Source organism: Coregonus lavaretus, assembly GCF_964263955.1.
Source record: "Coregonus lavaretus genome assembly, chromosome: 8".
Taxonomy (NCBI): domain Eukaryota; kingdom Metazoa; phylum Chordata; class Actinopteri; order Salmoniformes; family Salmonidae; genus Coregonus; species Coregonus lavaretus.
In genome coordinates this window covers 46,453,510-46,468,760 of record NC_139995.1, presented here as the reverse complement: position 1 = coordinate 46,468,760, position 15,251 = coordinate 46,453,510, and the positions used below count along the sequence as shown (strand labels likewise).

The 15,251-nt window shown below is 43.7% G+C and overlaps 1 protein-coding gene across 2 annotated transcripts; it reads left to right on the top strand.

The window, feature by feature from the left end:
* The first annotated feature begins 1,434 nt into the window (after window positions 1–1,434).
* Window positions 1,435–12,664, top strand: LOC311133949 (isocitrate dehydrogenase [NAD] subunit beta, mitochondrial-like). Of its 2 annotated transcripts, none has more exons than XM_084167577.1 (11): window positions 1,435–1,505; window positions 2,308–2,487; window positions 3,841–3,961; window positions 4,075–4,135; window positions 5,198–5,330; window positions 6,427–6,560; window positions 6,660–6,762; window positions 6,849–6,995; window positions 7,118–7,212; window positions 7,295–7,355; window positions 12,239–12,664. In XM_084167577.1, exons 1-11 carry the CDS (start codon window positions 1,461–1,463, stop codon window positions 12,314–12,316), a joined length of 1,158 nt encoding a protein of 385 aa, XP_084023703.1. In that variant the 5' UTR covers window positions 1,435–1,460; the 3' UTR covers window positions 12,317–12,664. The 2 variants fall into 2 exon arrangements, with proteins under 2 accessions (XP_084023703.1, XP_084023702.1); XM_084167576.1 differs by lacking the exon at window positions 12,239–12,664 and adding an exon at window positions 8,566–11,743.
* The last annotated feature ends 2,587 nt before the right edge of the window (window positions 12,665–15,251 follow it).

Here is a 15,251-nt window from a genome sequence, read left to right as displayed (position 1 = left end):
AGTACTAGCTCTTCTGCCTTCTCCCTACAGTTCTCAGCCATTAGCTTCACCCACGACTGCCTCATGTGAACTACAATCCCAAAGCTGTGTTTTAACGTCAAAAATCATTGCTTGTGATACGGCTTTCATCAGCGAGAAATAATCCTTCAAATAAAAAAACTTACTGTAGCAGTTTTGCACAGATCCATACAGCTATGGATGCCTATATCCGACGAAACTACACTTCCACTAGACTTCCCGAGTTACGCTTATGTAACACAGGTGTTTGGAGCATGCTAAATACAGTGAGCTCCAAAAGTATTGGGAAAGTGACACATTGGTTGTTGTTTTGTCTCTGTACTCCAGCACTTGGATTTGAAATGATACAATGACTAAGGTTAAAGTGCAGACTGCCGCCAGCTTTAATTAGAGGGTATTTTAATCCATATCGTGTGAACCGTTTAGAAATTACAGCACTTTTTGTACGTGTCATTTTGGAGTCACTTTTATTGTAAAAATATTGTAAAAATAATATATGTTTCTAAACACTACTACATTCATGTGGATGCTACCATGATTACGGATAGTCCTGAATGAATCGTGAATAATGATGAGTGAGAAAGTTACAGACACATAAATATCATACCCCCAAAACATGCTAACCTCTCACCATTACAATAACAGGGGAGGTTAGCATTTTGTACGTGTGTTTGCGAGGCAGATGTCCCGAGTTCGAGCTAGGTATGATGAGCCGTATTTGGGGGAAGTGGTACTACTACTCGCTAAGAAAGCAGCGTGATGTCCTTTACAATGGTGCTGTGACCCGGATCTGCAGTTGCGCTCAGATCAACCGCGAGTTTGGGAGGTGAATGTAGCAGATGGAGTGCGGTCACGCGTTTGCCAGGCAGATGTCGAAAGTCCGAGCCAGGTATGAGCCTGATCGGGAGGAACTGGTCCTCGCTAAGCAAGCAGCGTGACGTTCTTTATACGCAGACCATAAGACCGATTACTGCTCCCGAAGGGAGTTATCGTTCTTGGAGCAGTGCAGTGAGTCAGGCTCTGCTGGACCCTAGGGTGCCATGTTCAAATCACGCCTCGGAATCTTACACTGGCTCTACATCATGCATTATTGCAACCCTCCAGGAACAGGGTTGATTACCTACCCTTACCCTAGTGCCAGGGTTTGTGGGACCATAGAAATCTGTTGTGTAACCACATCCCTCTTGGTCTCAAATTTCTGTGAAGAAAGCCAAATATTTGCCCCTACCAAAGAGGTCTCCTTGGCCCTACTAATTTGACTGAACTGTCTACTCTGCTGAAGCTGAAAATATTAGGACGAACTGCAACTCCAATCCACTAGGTGGCGTCTGTATCTCGCTCATAAGGTTGCTCTGTCCAACTATTCCACCAAAGAATAATCAACGTTTGTAGCAGTCAAAGACAAAGTTCATTTCGTCCACATTCTCGTTGGTTTGGTCATCATGATGGCTGCTGCCTTGAGAGGGAGCCTTGTAACATTGGCCAAGGTTAGTCGGTAGATAATGTTTACAGCCATCAAATTGTGGACAAAGTGTTTCGTGTAAAACCTTTCGTTGTTGGTATTGGGGACAACCGTATTGTTAGAAACTGCTTGATATAAATTCATTTCATCACCAATGCTATAGGAATAGGAGGATGATAGCTGGCGTTAGCTAACTTAGCTAGCTAGTAGCTACTGGTAACGTGAATTAACTTAGCTAGCAATCTATAACAATCAAATGTAGTTAACTAAAAGACAGGTTGAAATTGAATGGCTGTAGCATTCACATTCCATTGTATGTTGTATCTAACCAGCAAGGTAGCTAACGTATCAAAGAACCCACTAACTAATTGGCGTCAACGAACGTCCTGTATATACTGTAGAACAATCCAAATCTTTGACACTAATGTTATCTGTGATGGTGTGTTATCAGCTTCAGACCACACAGTGGCAGTTAGCCTAAACCACATGTCTGTGGGCTGTCTTCTGATACGAGAGACCGGCATAAAGTTAGTTAGCGCAAATTGATTATTATAGCCTGTCCCTACATAGTTTAAAACGTTCTGAATTATGTCTCCCTTATCCTATCATCAAGATACATTACATTTATTCAGAATGTTCTTCCTGCCTGAACACGGTCCAGTTTTCTAGTGGAATTGGTGGGGGGACCATGCTTATGGTCTAAGCAACCCCCATTGTCTTGAAGTTGTATTGACACTGTGATGCTAATGGTGATGCCATCAGATGAGACATTCTGATAATGCCTACTTTGTACGGTAGAGCTAATTTACTACTGTGTCCTGTTCTAGTGCCTGACTGGTACTGGCCCGCGGTGGCAGCAGCTGGCTTCCCGGCCCCTCAGTATGACGGCCTGTCTGGGTGGGCCTGAGGCGCCGCCAGCCCGCGCCGACGCCACCTTCAAGGTCACTATGGTGCCTGGGGACGGAGTGGGACCTGAGCTGATGACTGCTGTGAAGGAGGTTTTCAAGGTATGTACAGTATGGGGGCTCCCCTTTCTCAAGGCTGACCAGGAGAGACGATGTGTCTAAGGTTTAGTTCGGTTTCCTGGAGCGTTAGTGAGAATTCTACAAAATACGTTTTGTTTTCACAAGTCTTGAAAATAACCGTTTCAGGATGCGATTTGTGAGATGTGCATTCTACATGACATTAGCAAGCTCGCTTGTTTACAATGGGCAAAAAGTTCTGCGCTGCTGCATCAAAATACCTGGTACTCTGGATCTTGTACCTGCTACTCACGCAGGTCAAGCATTCGTTTCAGCCAGGGTTCGTTTGTGTTTCACACATGCTTTATAGCGCAGATTAAGATGCCAACTGCTCCAGGATCCGGATTATACAGAGATATGTGAAAGCGCCTTAAGAGTGCATTGGTGTGGATGTCTGGTCCCTCTGTTGACATTTAGCTAACTAACTCGTATCCTTGGCACATTCCACTCCAGGTATCCTGTTACTTAAGCCTTCACCGCACCTCACCCCCACGCTCATGACCCTCTCTCGGCAGCCCCCCACCCACACACTCAAGACCGGATGGTCACTTTTCCATCAAAACAGTGTGCAGTCAACACACACATTAGTGGGTTCCGTTCCCACACGGGCCACATATTTTGTTATTTTTTTTTTAAATTTTTAAATTTCACCTTTATTTCACCAGGTAAGCCAGTTGAGAACAAGTTCTCATTTACAACTGCGACCTGGCCAAGATAAAGCAAAGCAGTGCGATAAAAACAACAACACAGAGTTACATATGGGGTAAACAAAACATAAAGTCAAAAATACAACAGAAAACATATATCTTGATATTGCCTGCACATTTACATTTAAGTCATTTAGCAGACACTCTTATCCAGAGCGACTTACAGTTAGTGAGTGCATACATGTTTTTTTTTCTTTTTGTTGTTGTTTTTTTCATACTGGCCCCCGTGGGTATCGAACCCACAACCCTGGCGTTGCAAACGCCATGCTCTACCAACTGAGCGACATCCCTGCCGGCCATTCACTCCCCTACCCTGAACGACGCTGGGCCAATTGTGTGCCGCCCCCTGGGTCTGGATTCGAACCAGGATCTCTAGTGCCTTAGACCACTGCGCCACTCGGGAGGCTCTGTCTGCACCATGCTTCAAGCGTGCTCTGAGCTCAATCCAATACTTTCTGTGTATATTGATAACTGAATATGCAGGACTAATTTATAACATTTATTGTAGCCCATTCATTCGCTCACTCCTTGATTCATACATCTTCAATATGTCCATCCTGTTTCTCGTCCCCTTGTTTCATCTCCTTGTTTCTACCCTTAACCCTGCCTATCCCTTTCCATCCCCCTCCAGGCGGCTGACGTCCCAGTGGAGTTTGAGGAGTTTCACCTGAGTGAGGTGCAGCACATGGACAGCGACGAGAAGCTGGAGCAGGTGTTGGCCTCCATGAAGACCAACAGGGTGGCCATGAAAGGTAACAGACTTCCTTGTCTCCTCTCATTTCCTATGCGGGAGATTTGCTTTTGTCTGCTTTTATCAGATCAGTGTGTTCTGACTGGGTTTTCTTTTCTCTGTGTGTGTGTGTAGGAAAGATTAACACCCCCATGGAGTTCAAAGGGGAGCTGGCCGGCTTTGAGATGAAAATCAGGTAAGGCCATATTAGATCTAACGCCACCACAACTCTTACTGGAGCAAGCCAACATGAATCCAACACAATCAATGCAATTGTAAGGTAATGGGAACTCCTAGTGCATGGGGTACTCAACTACTATTTGGGAAGGTCCAGTCACACAAATGTCCTAGGTGGCAAAGGTCCGCATGGATATTGTCTTTATTGACATGGCAACAAACCCCCACTTCGCGACCCCAAACTGTTCACACCCCCTTTTGTTGGAAATTTTAAAAAAGTGCAGTTTTTAAGCTAATTTCCTGCACTTATACACATTTTGCCATGTCTTATTTTACATTTTAGTCATTTAGCAGACGCTCTTATCCAGAGCGACTTACAGTTAGTGAGTGCATACATTTTTTTTTCTTCATACTGGCCCCACGTGGGAATCGAACCCACAACCCTGGCGTTGCAAACGCCATGCTCTACCAACTGAGCTACATCCCTGCCAGCCATTCCCTCCCCTACCCTGGACGACGCTGGGCCAATTGTGCGCCGCCCCATGGGTCTCCCGGTCGCGGCCGGCTACGACAGAGCCTGGATACGAACCAGGATCTCTAGTGGCACAGCTAGCACTGCGATGCAGTGCCTTAGACCACTGCGCCACTCGGGTGCCACTCTTATGTGTGTTCATATGATACCTGAGTGAATCAACAAAATCAATGTGGGCCCCTATGGGCACATCATCTGGCCATGATAACTACAATATTTAGATAGGCTATCTTGCCCACCTAGGTAACATGGGCTAGTTGATCAACTGGGAATTTCTGACAGGAAATAGCTCTTTAAGGTCTGTCAGTGAATGGCATAACAAGAGGAAACCTGCCCATGCACTAACACATTTCAAAATTGCATCTTGTGCATTCTATTATTACAACTTTCAACCACATTCATTTGAAAGCCAGACTTAAGTTCCCTTCGATTATTAACCCCGTTCTGGTTCCGGATCCGGGCCACGGTCCACATGTTGTATGGCTGTCATAGTGTGTGTGTGTGTGTGGCTGGCTGGTTGGCTGTTCTCATTAGTGAAGCTCTCCTCAGGCGTAGGCTGGACCTGTTTGCCAACGTGGTCCACGTGAACAGTCTGCCTGGCTACAGCACCCGCCACAACAACCTGGACCTGGTCATTATCCGAGAGCAGACCGAGGGAGAGTACAGCTCTCTGGAGCACGAGGTACATCACCACATATTGCCACTCAACCAAACAATGGGTGTGTTTGTTTTAGCTCACCTAGGGCGCCAGTTGGGTGGATTTTGCCCATTTTAGACCATTTCATTGGTAGTGCTGAGCGATTAACCTAAATGTCTGTTATTTTCAGTTTTTTAAACAACTAATGGACCAATGTCAGTAAAAATATTTTAAATCAGTTTTTTTACATTTGTCATTTAACAGACGAACGGTGCGATGTAGTAGGGAGTTGTAGTTTCCAGCAGGCCAATATTTGACAGTTTAGTACAGAAACATGGTAATTAACTACAATGACAATAATCCATTGCGTGCCTACTTATCCAGTCTGTTTCTTTTACGCCTGCTATGTTAGGTTAGTGTGGGCCAGATGCAGAGAGAGGAGACAGAAGAATGCACGATCGAGAGGGATAGAGAGCAGTTGCTTCGAGGTATCTACCTGAAAATAAATGATCTATATGATTGATGGTTGGTATTCAGCAGTCCTAAAAGTATGCCTTATTTACTTTGAAGAATAACTAAAATAGTGATTTTGTCAGACAGCATAGGCAAGCTCTATAGAGGTGAGATGATGAATTGGAATGAAATAAGTCATGAAATAAAACAAATGTAATATTTGATTAAATAATGTGAATAAATGATGGTTAATAAGTGATAAGCAGTAATGGGCAGTCACTACCATCATGGGACTTTTATTAATCGTTTTATTCTGTGTTACAGCATTCAACCCACATAATGCATAGTGATTATTTTTTAAATAATCGAACCGAAACCGAACCGACTTCAAAAAGCACTAATCGCTCAGCACTATTCATTGGTCTTAAAGGGAAATATCCACTCACCCTGGGGGGCCTGGCTAACTAAAGTCAATTGACCTGGTCCTCATGGAAATCTACCATGTTTTTGATTAGTTTGTTGTATGACTAATACACATTGAAATCATGCATAACAACATGCATGAGGCATTGTACACTGGAAAGAACACGACCACGTATGACCACACATAAGCGCTCTAACACCATGGTCAAACCACGGTCTGATGGAAGTTTTTCCTGATCTGAACTCTGTGCTCTCTGTCTCGCAGAGTGTGCCTGGAGTGATCGAATGTCTGAAGATCATCACCAGGGAGAAGTCTCGGCGCATCGCCAAGTTTGCCTTCGACTACGCCACCAAGAAGGGTCGCAGCAAGGTCACGGCGGTCCACAAGGCCAACATCATGTGAGTCTCGGTGCCAGAAAAAACTTATTTTTTTAAAGGCTTCTACACATCTTATCCAACTACAGCCAACTGATTTTGTCTCCTTCTGCCTTTCTACAGGAAGCTTGCAGATGGCCTGTTCCTACAGTGCTGCGCCGAGGTGGCAGAGCTGTATCCCAAGATCAAATACGAGAACATTATCATAGACAACTGTTGCATGCAGGTACGCCCCTCTCTCGCTCTTGCTTGCGCACACTCACACACACTCACTCACACAAACATGCACTCACTCACTGCTTCTCTCTCTAGCTGGTCCAGAACCCATACCAGTTTGACGTGCTGGTGATGCCCAACCTCTATGGCAACATCATTGACAACCTGGCAGCTGGGCTGGTTGGTGGGGCAGGAGTGGTGCCAGGAGAGAGCTATAGTGCAGAGTACGCCGTGTTTGAGACCGTGAGTGTCTGTCTGCCTGAGATCCAACTTAACCAGTCTGCTGCAATCGTACAGTTGTTACATTACAGACCCAAGCATAGGTAAAATGGCATGAGAAGTTTAATGGCCTCTCTTCGTCTCAGGGAGCGCGGCACCCCTTTGCCCAGGCTGTGGGTAGGAACATCGCCAACCCCACGGCCATGCTGCTCAGCGCTGCCAACATGCTCCATCACCTCAAGTGAGTGGGCACCGCTTCCAATGGGATGTGTGTGTGTGTGTGTTTGTGTGCACTAACCTCAACTGACTGTTTTGTGTTACAGCCTGGAATACCACTCCAACATGGTGTCAGACGCTGTCAGGAGGGTCATCAAACAGGGCAAGGTAAGAGAGTGTGACTATATTGAATCAACACTATTAAATCCTGTTGGTTTGTGTGCATGTACTAATTCTACAGTTGGATGGGAGAGCACACGGTTGAGTTTTTGCGATATGTATATGCGTTTTGTGCATCAAATCTAAAAATAATTTTTATGGATGAAAAGTGTAAAAACATACTCTGATCAAAACATAATTTCCTGACCCTCAAATTGCATTTACCAATGAAAATACACCTAATAAGCAATAACCCATATCCTTGTGTGTGAGAGAGCCTTTTCTTTTGATTGTGCATGTTGACGTGGGTGGAATCCTGTACACCACTCTGTGTGTGTCCTGCTGTACAGTGTTCTTGTGACCATAGAAACTGACTGGTAACAAAGATGGACTAACTGTAGTCTGCGCTCCAGCCCGTATTAGGACTAATAGCAGCAGCTCTAACCCTAACTAATACCATGGTTCCTAGGCAGGTGCATGGGCAACACACCATGGTGCAGAGTGAATGTGGGAGAAAATATATTGTTTGTCAATTCACTAGTGCAGGGATGGGCAACTCCAGTCCTCAGGGGCCAGAGTGGTGTCACACCTTTCCCCCGTCCCTAGCAAACGCATGTGATTTTAAACCAATTGCATTCTAAACTGAAGATCATGATTAGTTGATTATTGGAGTGAGTTGTGTTAGCTGGGGCTGGGGCCAAAGTGTGACACCAATCAGACCCCAGAGGACTGGAGTTGCCTATCCCTGCGCTAGTGTCTGAACCTATCCCTGCACTAGTGTCTGAACCTATCCCTGCACTAGTGTCTGAACCTATCCCTGCGCTAGTGTCTGAACCTATCCCTGCGCTAGTGTCTGAACCTATCCCTGCGCTAGTGTCTGAACCTATCCCTGCGCTAGTGTCTGAACCTATCCCTGCGCTAGTGTCTGAACCTATCCCTGCGCTAGTGTCTGAACCTATCCCTGCGCTAGTGTCTGAACCTATCCATGCGCTAGTGTCTGAACCTATCCCTGCGCTAGTGTCTGAACCTATCCCTGCGCTAGTGTCTGAACCTATCCATGCGCTAGTGTCTGAACCTATCCCTGCGCTAGTGTCTGAACCTATCCCTGCGCTAGTGTCTGAACCTATCCCTGCGCTAGTGTCTGAACCTATCCCTGCGCTAGTGTCTGAAGTATTCTCATCCTATTCCCCTGCACCCTGTCTGTGTGTGTGTGTCCCAGGTGCGGACGCGAGACCTGGGCGGTTACAGCACGACCGGGGACTTTGTGCAAGCCGTTGTGGGGAACCTCCGCCACCGACCCACGTACTAAAGAAGACCCTGCCCTTTACCCTAAACTGGACGGCCAACCAAATATAATCTGGATATATTGAACCCCATAGTGCCATATATCCCCTAATAACTTTGCCACAGCTATTTTGCTCACTGTCCCACTAAACTAACACTCCTTACCTCCTTACGTCACTCTAGGCAGCTCTCGTTCCTCCTCACAACACGCTCTGCGTATCCTCTATAAAGTTTTCTGTTTCCTGTTCAAATTTGAATACCCTCGATTCAGCCAAAGCAATTAATTCTCTCTGCATTTAATCTTATTTTTTTATTATTGGTTTTTACCAAATCGTCCATTTATGCTGCTGTGGCCTTCTCTATTTTGTCCCAGTCTTTTCCTTGCGGAACCCTTTCTCCAACTCCATGTCAACCGGTTCTTTTGTACTACCTCTGCTGTTTGCTGCACTCTTCTCTCAGCTAGACTTTTCTCTACTACCTCTCTATAGTGTTCTCTGTATCTGTCGGCTACCACCTCCTTCACTTTACTCTCCAACTCTGCCTTCTCTCTACACTGTTTCCTTGTTTGTGCTGTGGACATGCATATGATTTTATATGAAATTGATCACCGCTAGTCTAGCCTTGCAGTCCGCACTGGTTGCGCTGCAGGTTGTTCAGCAGTATTGGTCAAGCTGGTTTTGTGCCACGAGGGCAATTTACCAACGCCAAAGCAAGTGAAATCTTTATCACTGCATAAGTGGACTTTCAGGTCTTCAATTTCACAGCAATGAGTTGTGGCAGGCCTTGTTCATAACTCTGACTATGTGCAGCGTGTCCATAGACAAAGGATACCTTGGTACCAACTGTATTCCTTAACTGGCCTTTTGCAATAACAGCCTTACAGTCACCTCAAGAAAACCTGTTATTGTTAAAAAAACAAAAAAACACATCTAGACTGGTTTCCACTGAGTCATCATAAACGTGAAAGTGTTTCTCACTAACGCATATCACCGCCACTGTCTTAAAATCAGCAGGATACGGAGGTCATTCCTGAGAAGGGAGAAAATGTTCACCATTTAAAATCAATGTTTTCATATTGTTGTGTTAGCAGGGATGCTAACAAGCCGAACTGTGAAATTGGCTAAATTAATTTAACCTTTCTCACTCATACTCTAGTCATAATCACTAGTTACTAAAAGAGAATGAATGTCTTAATATTCTGTCTGCTGTGTATGCTGTAAAATGCACACAGTGTATCGTAAAGGTCACTATCTTGGGAGCCCTTTGCTGGAGTTGGAGTTCCATTGTGTGTGTCTATTCAAAGCTAAGCTTTTTCAACATTACATTTGACAAACGAACAAGCCAGTGTAACCCGAGCCTATGACCTGCTTTGCCTGAGTTCACAAGGGAAACCATTTGATCATGTCAGACCATTGACTTTTCTGTTTTTGTACTGTATATGCCAAATGTCAGTTCCATGATATATTGGTTATGATGATGATATCAGAGTGGTGGCATGCTACTGGCGACTTAGACTGGCATGCGTCAGCCAGTCATTGGGACTTCAAATATATTGGCTTTTGGTAAGATACTTTTGGTCATGTAGTGTATGTGGACACCTGCTCGTCGAACATCTCATTCCAAAATCATGGGCATTAATATGGAGTTGGTCCCCCCTTTTGCTGCTATAACAGCCTCCATTCTTCTGGGAAGGCTTTCCACTAGATGTTGGAACATTGCTGCGGGGACTTGCTTCCATTCAGCCACGAGCATTAGTGAGGTCAGGCACTGATGTTGGGCGATTAGGCCTGGCTCGCAGTCGGCGTTCCAATTCATGCCAAAGGTGTTCGATGGGGTTGAGGTTCTGTGCAGGCCAGTCAAGTTCTTACACACTGATCTCGACAAACCATTTCTGTATAGAACTCACTTTGTGCACGGGGGCATTGTCATGCTGAAACAGGAATGGGCCTTCCCCAAACTGTTGCCACAAAGTTGGAAGCACAGAATCGTCTAGAATGTTGTTGTATGCTGTAGCGTTAAGATTTCCCTTCACTGGAACTAAGGGGCCTAGCCCAGACCATGAAAAACAGCCCCAGACCATTATTCCTCCTCCACCAAACTTTATAGTTGGCACTATGCATTGGGGCAGGTAGCATTCGCCAAACCCAGATTCGTCTGTCGGACTGCCAGATGGTGAAGCATGATTCATCACTCCAGAGAACGCGTTTCATTTTTTAAATTTTTTGTCATTTAGCAGACACTCTTATCCAGAGCGACTTACAGTTAGTGAGTGCATACATTTTCATACTGGCCCCCCTTGAGAATCGAACCCACAACCCTGGCGTTGCAAGCGCCATGCTCTACCAACTGAGCTACACGGGGCCCACTGCTCCAGAGTCCAATGGCGGCGCTCCACCACTCCAGCCGACCCTTGGCATTGCGCATGGTGATCTTAGGCTGCTCGGCCATGGAAACCCATTTCATGGAGCTCCCGATGAACAGTTATTGTGCTGATGTTGCTTCCAGAGGCAGTTTGGAACTCGGTAGTGAGTGTTGCAGCTGAGGACAGACCATTTTTACGCGCTTCAGCACTCGGCGGTCCCATTCTGTGAGATTGTGTGGCTTACCACTTTGCAGCTGAGACGTTGTTGCTCTTAGACGTTTCCACTTCACAATAAGTGCACTTACAGTTGACTGGGCAGCTCTAGCAAGGCAGAAATTTGACGAACTGACTTTCTGGAAAGGTGGCATCCTATGATGGTGCCACGTTGAAAGTCACTGAGCTCTTCAGTAAGGCCATTCTACTGTCAATGTTTGTCTATGGGTGTGGCTGAACGGGTGTGGCTGAAATAGCCGAATACACTAATTTAATTTAAAGGGTTGTTCACATACTTTTGTGTATATATAGTGTATGCTTCAAAGTGCTGTTCTGGGTACGTAAAAGTTTATGTATAACTTTTATAATGGTTATGGCTATTGTACTGGGATTATAATATTGGATCTTTGAATTAGCACTTGATAACACGCCTACCTGGTTCCCTAACTGTTACAATGGCTGACAGACCTTTTGTTGTTATTAAAGATGTTATCATCATGGTCAAATACTAAAGAAGAATAAAATATGGAAAAATGTATGTTGGCCTATATGTTTCTCAAAAGGGGTAGAATGCATATTTATTTTAAATCAAAGGCATGACACACACAATGTTACATTTTTTAGTGCTTGGATGAGTGGTGGAGCAAAGGTAACTTTCAAAATGCACAAATCCTCCCTATATGATGCATTTTGCAGTTAGGAACAACTGCATTTTGCATCATACGGGGAGGATTTCTGTATTTTGAAAGTTACATATCGAAAATGTGATTGCTGACAAGCAAATCATTTTGGGACTGTCAGCAATGGACTGACGAAACAAAAATGTATTTTTTGGGGTGGAATTTTCCTTTAAGTTGCTTCAAAATAACCCAATATTCCCCTATATTAATATGTCTGAGTTTGGTGGTGAGAAAGGCTCTCTTACACACTAGTCATGTTTGTATGGGTTTGTGAGGCCATTTGCCTGTGTGAATGGACCAGATGCATATGTTGCAGCAGTGTGTGTGTGTAACACACTTTTTATTTGTGGCAGGTGCGCACAGGAGACCTGGGGGGCTATGCTACAAGCGACGAGTTCACCAGAGCTGTCATTGCCAACCTAGCCGTCTGAGCTAGCCTCATACTGGCATCTCTCTGCAGCTCGTAAACGCATATATACACTACCGATATACACTACCGTTCAAAAGTTTGTGGTCACTTAGAAATGTCCTTGTTTTCGAAATAAACAATTTATTTTGTCCATTAAAATAACATAAAATTGATCAGAAATACAATGTAGATATTGCTAATGTTGTAAATGGCTATTGTAGCTGGAAACGGCTGATTAAAACAAATATGGAATATCTACATAGGCGTACAGAGGACCATTCTCAGCAACCATCAGTCCTGTGTTCCAATGGCATGTTGTGTTTGCTAATCCAAGTTTATCATTTTAAAAGGTTATTTGATCATTAGAAAACCCTTATGCAATTATGTTAGCACAGCTGAAAACTGTTGTGCTGATTTAAAGAAGCAATAAAACTGGCCTTCTTGAGACTAGTTGAGTATCTGGAGCATCAGCAATTGTGGGTTCTATTACAGGCTCAAAATGGCCAGAAACAAATAACTTTCTTCTGAAACTCGTCAGTCTATTCTTGTTCTGAGAAATGATGGCTATTCCATGCGAGAAATTGCCAAGAAACTGTACTGCGTTGTGTACTACTCCCTTCACAGAACAGCGCAAATTGGCTCTAACCAGAATAGAAAGAGGAGTGGGAGGCCCCGGTGCACAACTGAGCAAGAGGACAAATACATTAGTGTCTAGTTTGAGAAACAGGCGCCTCACAGGTCCTCAACTGGCAGCTTCATTAAATAGTACCCGCAAAACACCAGTTTCGACGTCAACAGTGAAGAGGCGACTCCGGGATGCTGACCTTCTAGGCAGAGTTGCAAAGAAAAAGCCATATCTCAGACTGGCCAATAAAAAGGAAAGATTAAGATGGGCAGTCTGAGATATGGTCACTAATCATAACCTTTCTATCTCAGACTGCCCATCTTAATATTTTCTTTTTATTGGCCAGTCTGAGATATGGCTTTTTCTTTGCAACTATGCCTAGAAGGTCAGCATCCCGGAGTCGCCTCTTCACTGTTGACGTTGAGACTGGTGTTTTGCGGGTACTATTTAATTAAGTAGTACACAGCGTTGTACGAGATCTTCAGTTTCTTGGCAATTTCTCGCATGGAATAGCCTTCATTTCTCAGAACAAGAATAGACTGACAAGTTTCAGAAGAAAGTTATTTGTTTCTGGCCATTTTGAGCCTGTAATCGAACCCACAATTGCTGATGCTCCAGTTACTCAACTAGTCTCAAGAAGGCCAGTTTTATTGCTTCTTTAATCAGCACAACCGTTTTCAGCTGTGCTAACATAATTGCAAAAGGGTTTTCTAATTATCAATTAGCCTTTTAAAATGATAAACTTGGATTAGCAAACACAACGTGCCGTTCGAACACAGGACTGATGGTTGCTGATAATGGGCCTATGTAATATTCCATAAAAAAATCAGCGGTTTCCAGCTACAATAGCCAATTACAACATTAACAATGTCTACACTGTATTTCTGATCAATTTGATGTTATTTTAATGGACAAAAAAATTGCCTTTCTTTAAAAAAAAATAAGGACATTTCTAAGTGACCCCAAACCTTCGGACGGTAGTGCGTGTGTATATATATATATATATCTCTTTTATTTATTTACCTTCTGTCAAACTAATCTCTCTGTATTGACATCCACGCAACAAATTAAATTCTCCAGACCATGCGCAACAATAGTTTACACCCATGGCAGTATACTCAAAATATATGTAAAATACACACAATGAATTGGAGGACCTGCTATGTAATTGAGAACCCAATATAGGGACCGCCCATTGTCTTATAAGCAGTACCAAAATAAGAATGTTTTCTTATGCGACAGTACAGTCCTATAAAACTTGTAAGTCACATTCCATATTCTGTACCAGTGTTCTTTCTACTTAACAGTTCTTCAATGACTGGACCTTGTTTAGATATTCATACATGTACTATATCAGTATATTTGTTTTATTTATTTGCTTCAAGTGTTATGCATTATTGACTTGTTAATTCATGAGCCGTAATAAACCTATTACTATATCTGATACTCTGTTGTATGGAAAATCGGTCTTAACATAAAATGTGTTGTAATTGAATATATTGAGTGGTATTAGTGCAGACAGTAATGTAATTTGTATTTAATCGTTTTTAATTTATATTGCATAAATATTGAATTGGAACAGTGTGATGCTGGGTTTAAAACTGGTTTGAACCTCCAGTAAAATCAATATAAATCTTGAAAACGTTTGAAGTGATCTGGAAGTGAGTTCCAGAAATGATCCCTTTTTAGAGAAGAAAAAAAAAAAGCTGATTGGGACATTGCTGTTTTTAGATCTTAAAACTTGTAAGTTTTGACAGAGAAACATATGCACCCTTGTGGCTTTGGTAAAGCCTCTTGCAGCGTTTGGTCAACCAAACGGTTGGTCCTCCTGAGTCCTAGACCAGTGGTTCCCAACTCCGGTCCTCGAGTACCCCCAACAGCACACATTTTTTGTTGAATCAGGTGTAGTGCTAGAACAAAAGCCTGCACCCTCTATAGCAGTGGTTTCCAACTCCGGTCCTTGAGTTCCTTAACAGTACACATTGTTATTGTAGCCCCGGACAAACAAAACTGATTCAACTCATTGAGGGCCTGATGATTAGTTGACAAGTTGAATCAGGTGTGCCAGTCCAGGGCTACAATAACAATATGTACTGTTAAGGAACTCAAGGACCGGAGTTGGAAACCACTGCTATAGAGGGTGCAGGCTTTTGTTCTAGCACTACACCTGATTCAATTAAACATCAAGTCTCAATACCTTGATCAGCTGAATCAGGTGTGGTACTGCTGGGTTTATTGGGCTGGAACAAAGCCTGCAACCTTAACCAACAATGCATTAAAAAAAATTAAAATAAAAATGTAAGTGCTTATAAGTAAGCATTTCACTGTAAGG

Excerpts from the sequence above, each read along its gene's own strand:
- LOC311133949 (XM_084167576.1), top strand. The coding sequence starts at position 1,461 with ATGATGGCTGCTGCCTTGAGAGGGAGCCTTGTAACATTGGCCAAG. Across the intron at positions 3,962-4,074 it reads CAACAGGGTGGCCATGAAAG|GAAAGATTAACACCCCCATG; the intron begins GTAACAGACTTC and ends GTGTGTGTGTAG. Across the intron at positions 4,136-5,197 it reads GGCTTTGAGATGAAAATCAG|GCGTAGGCTGGACCTGTTTG; the intron begins GTAAGGCCATAT and ends AGCTCTCCTCAG.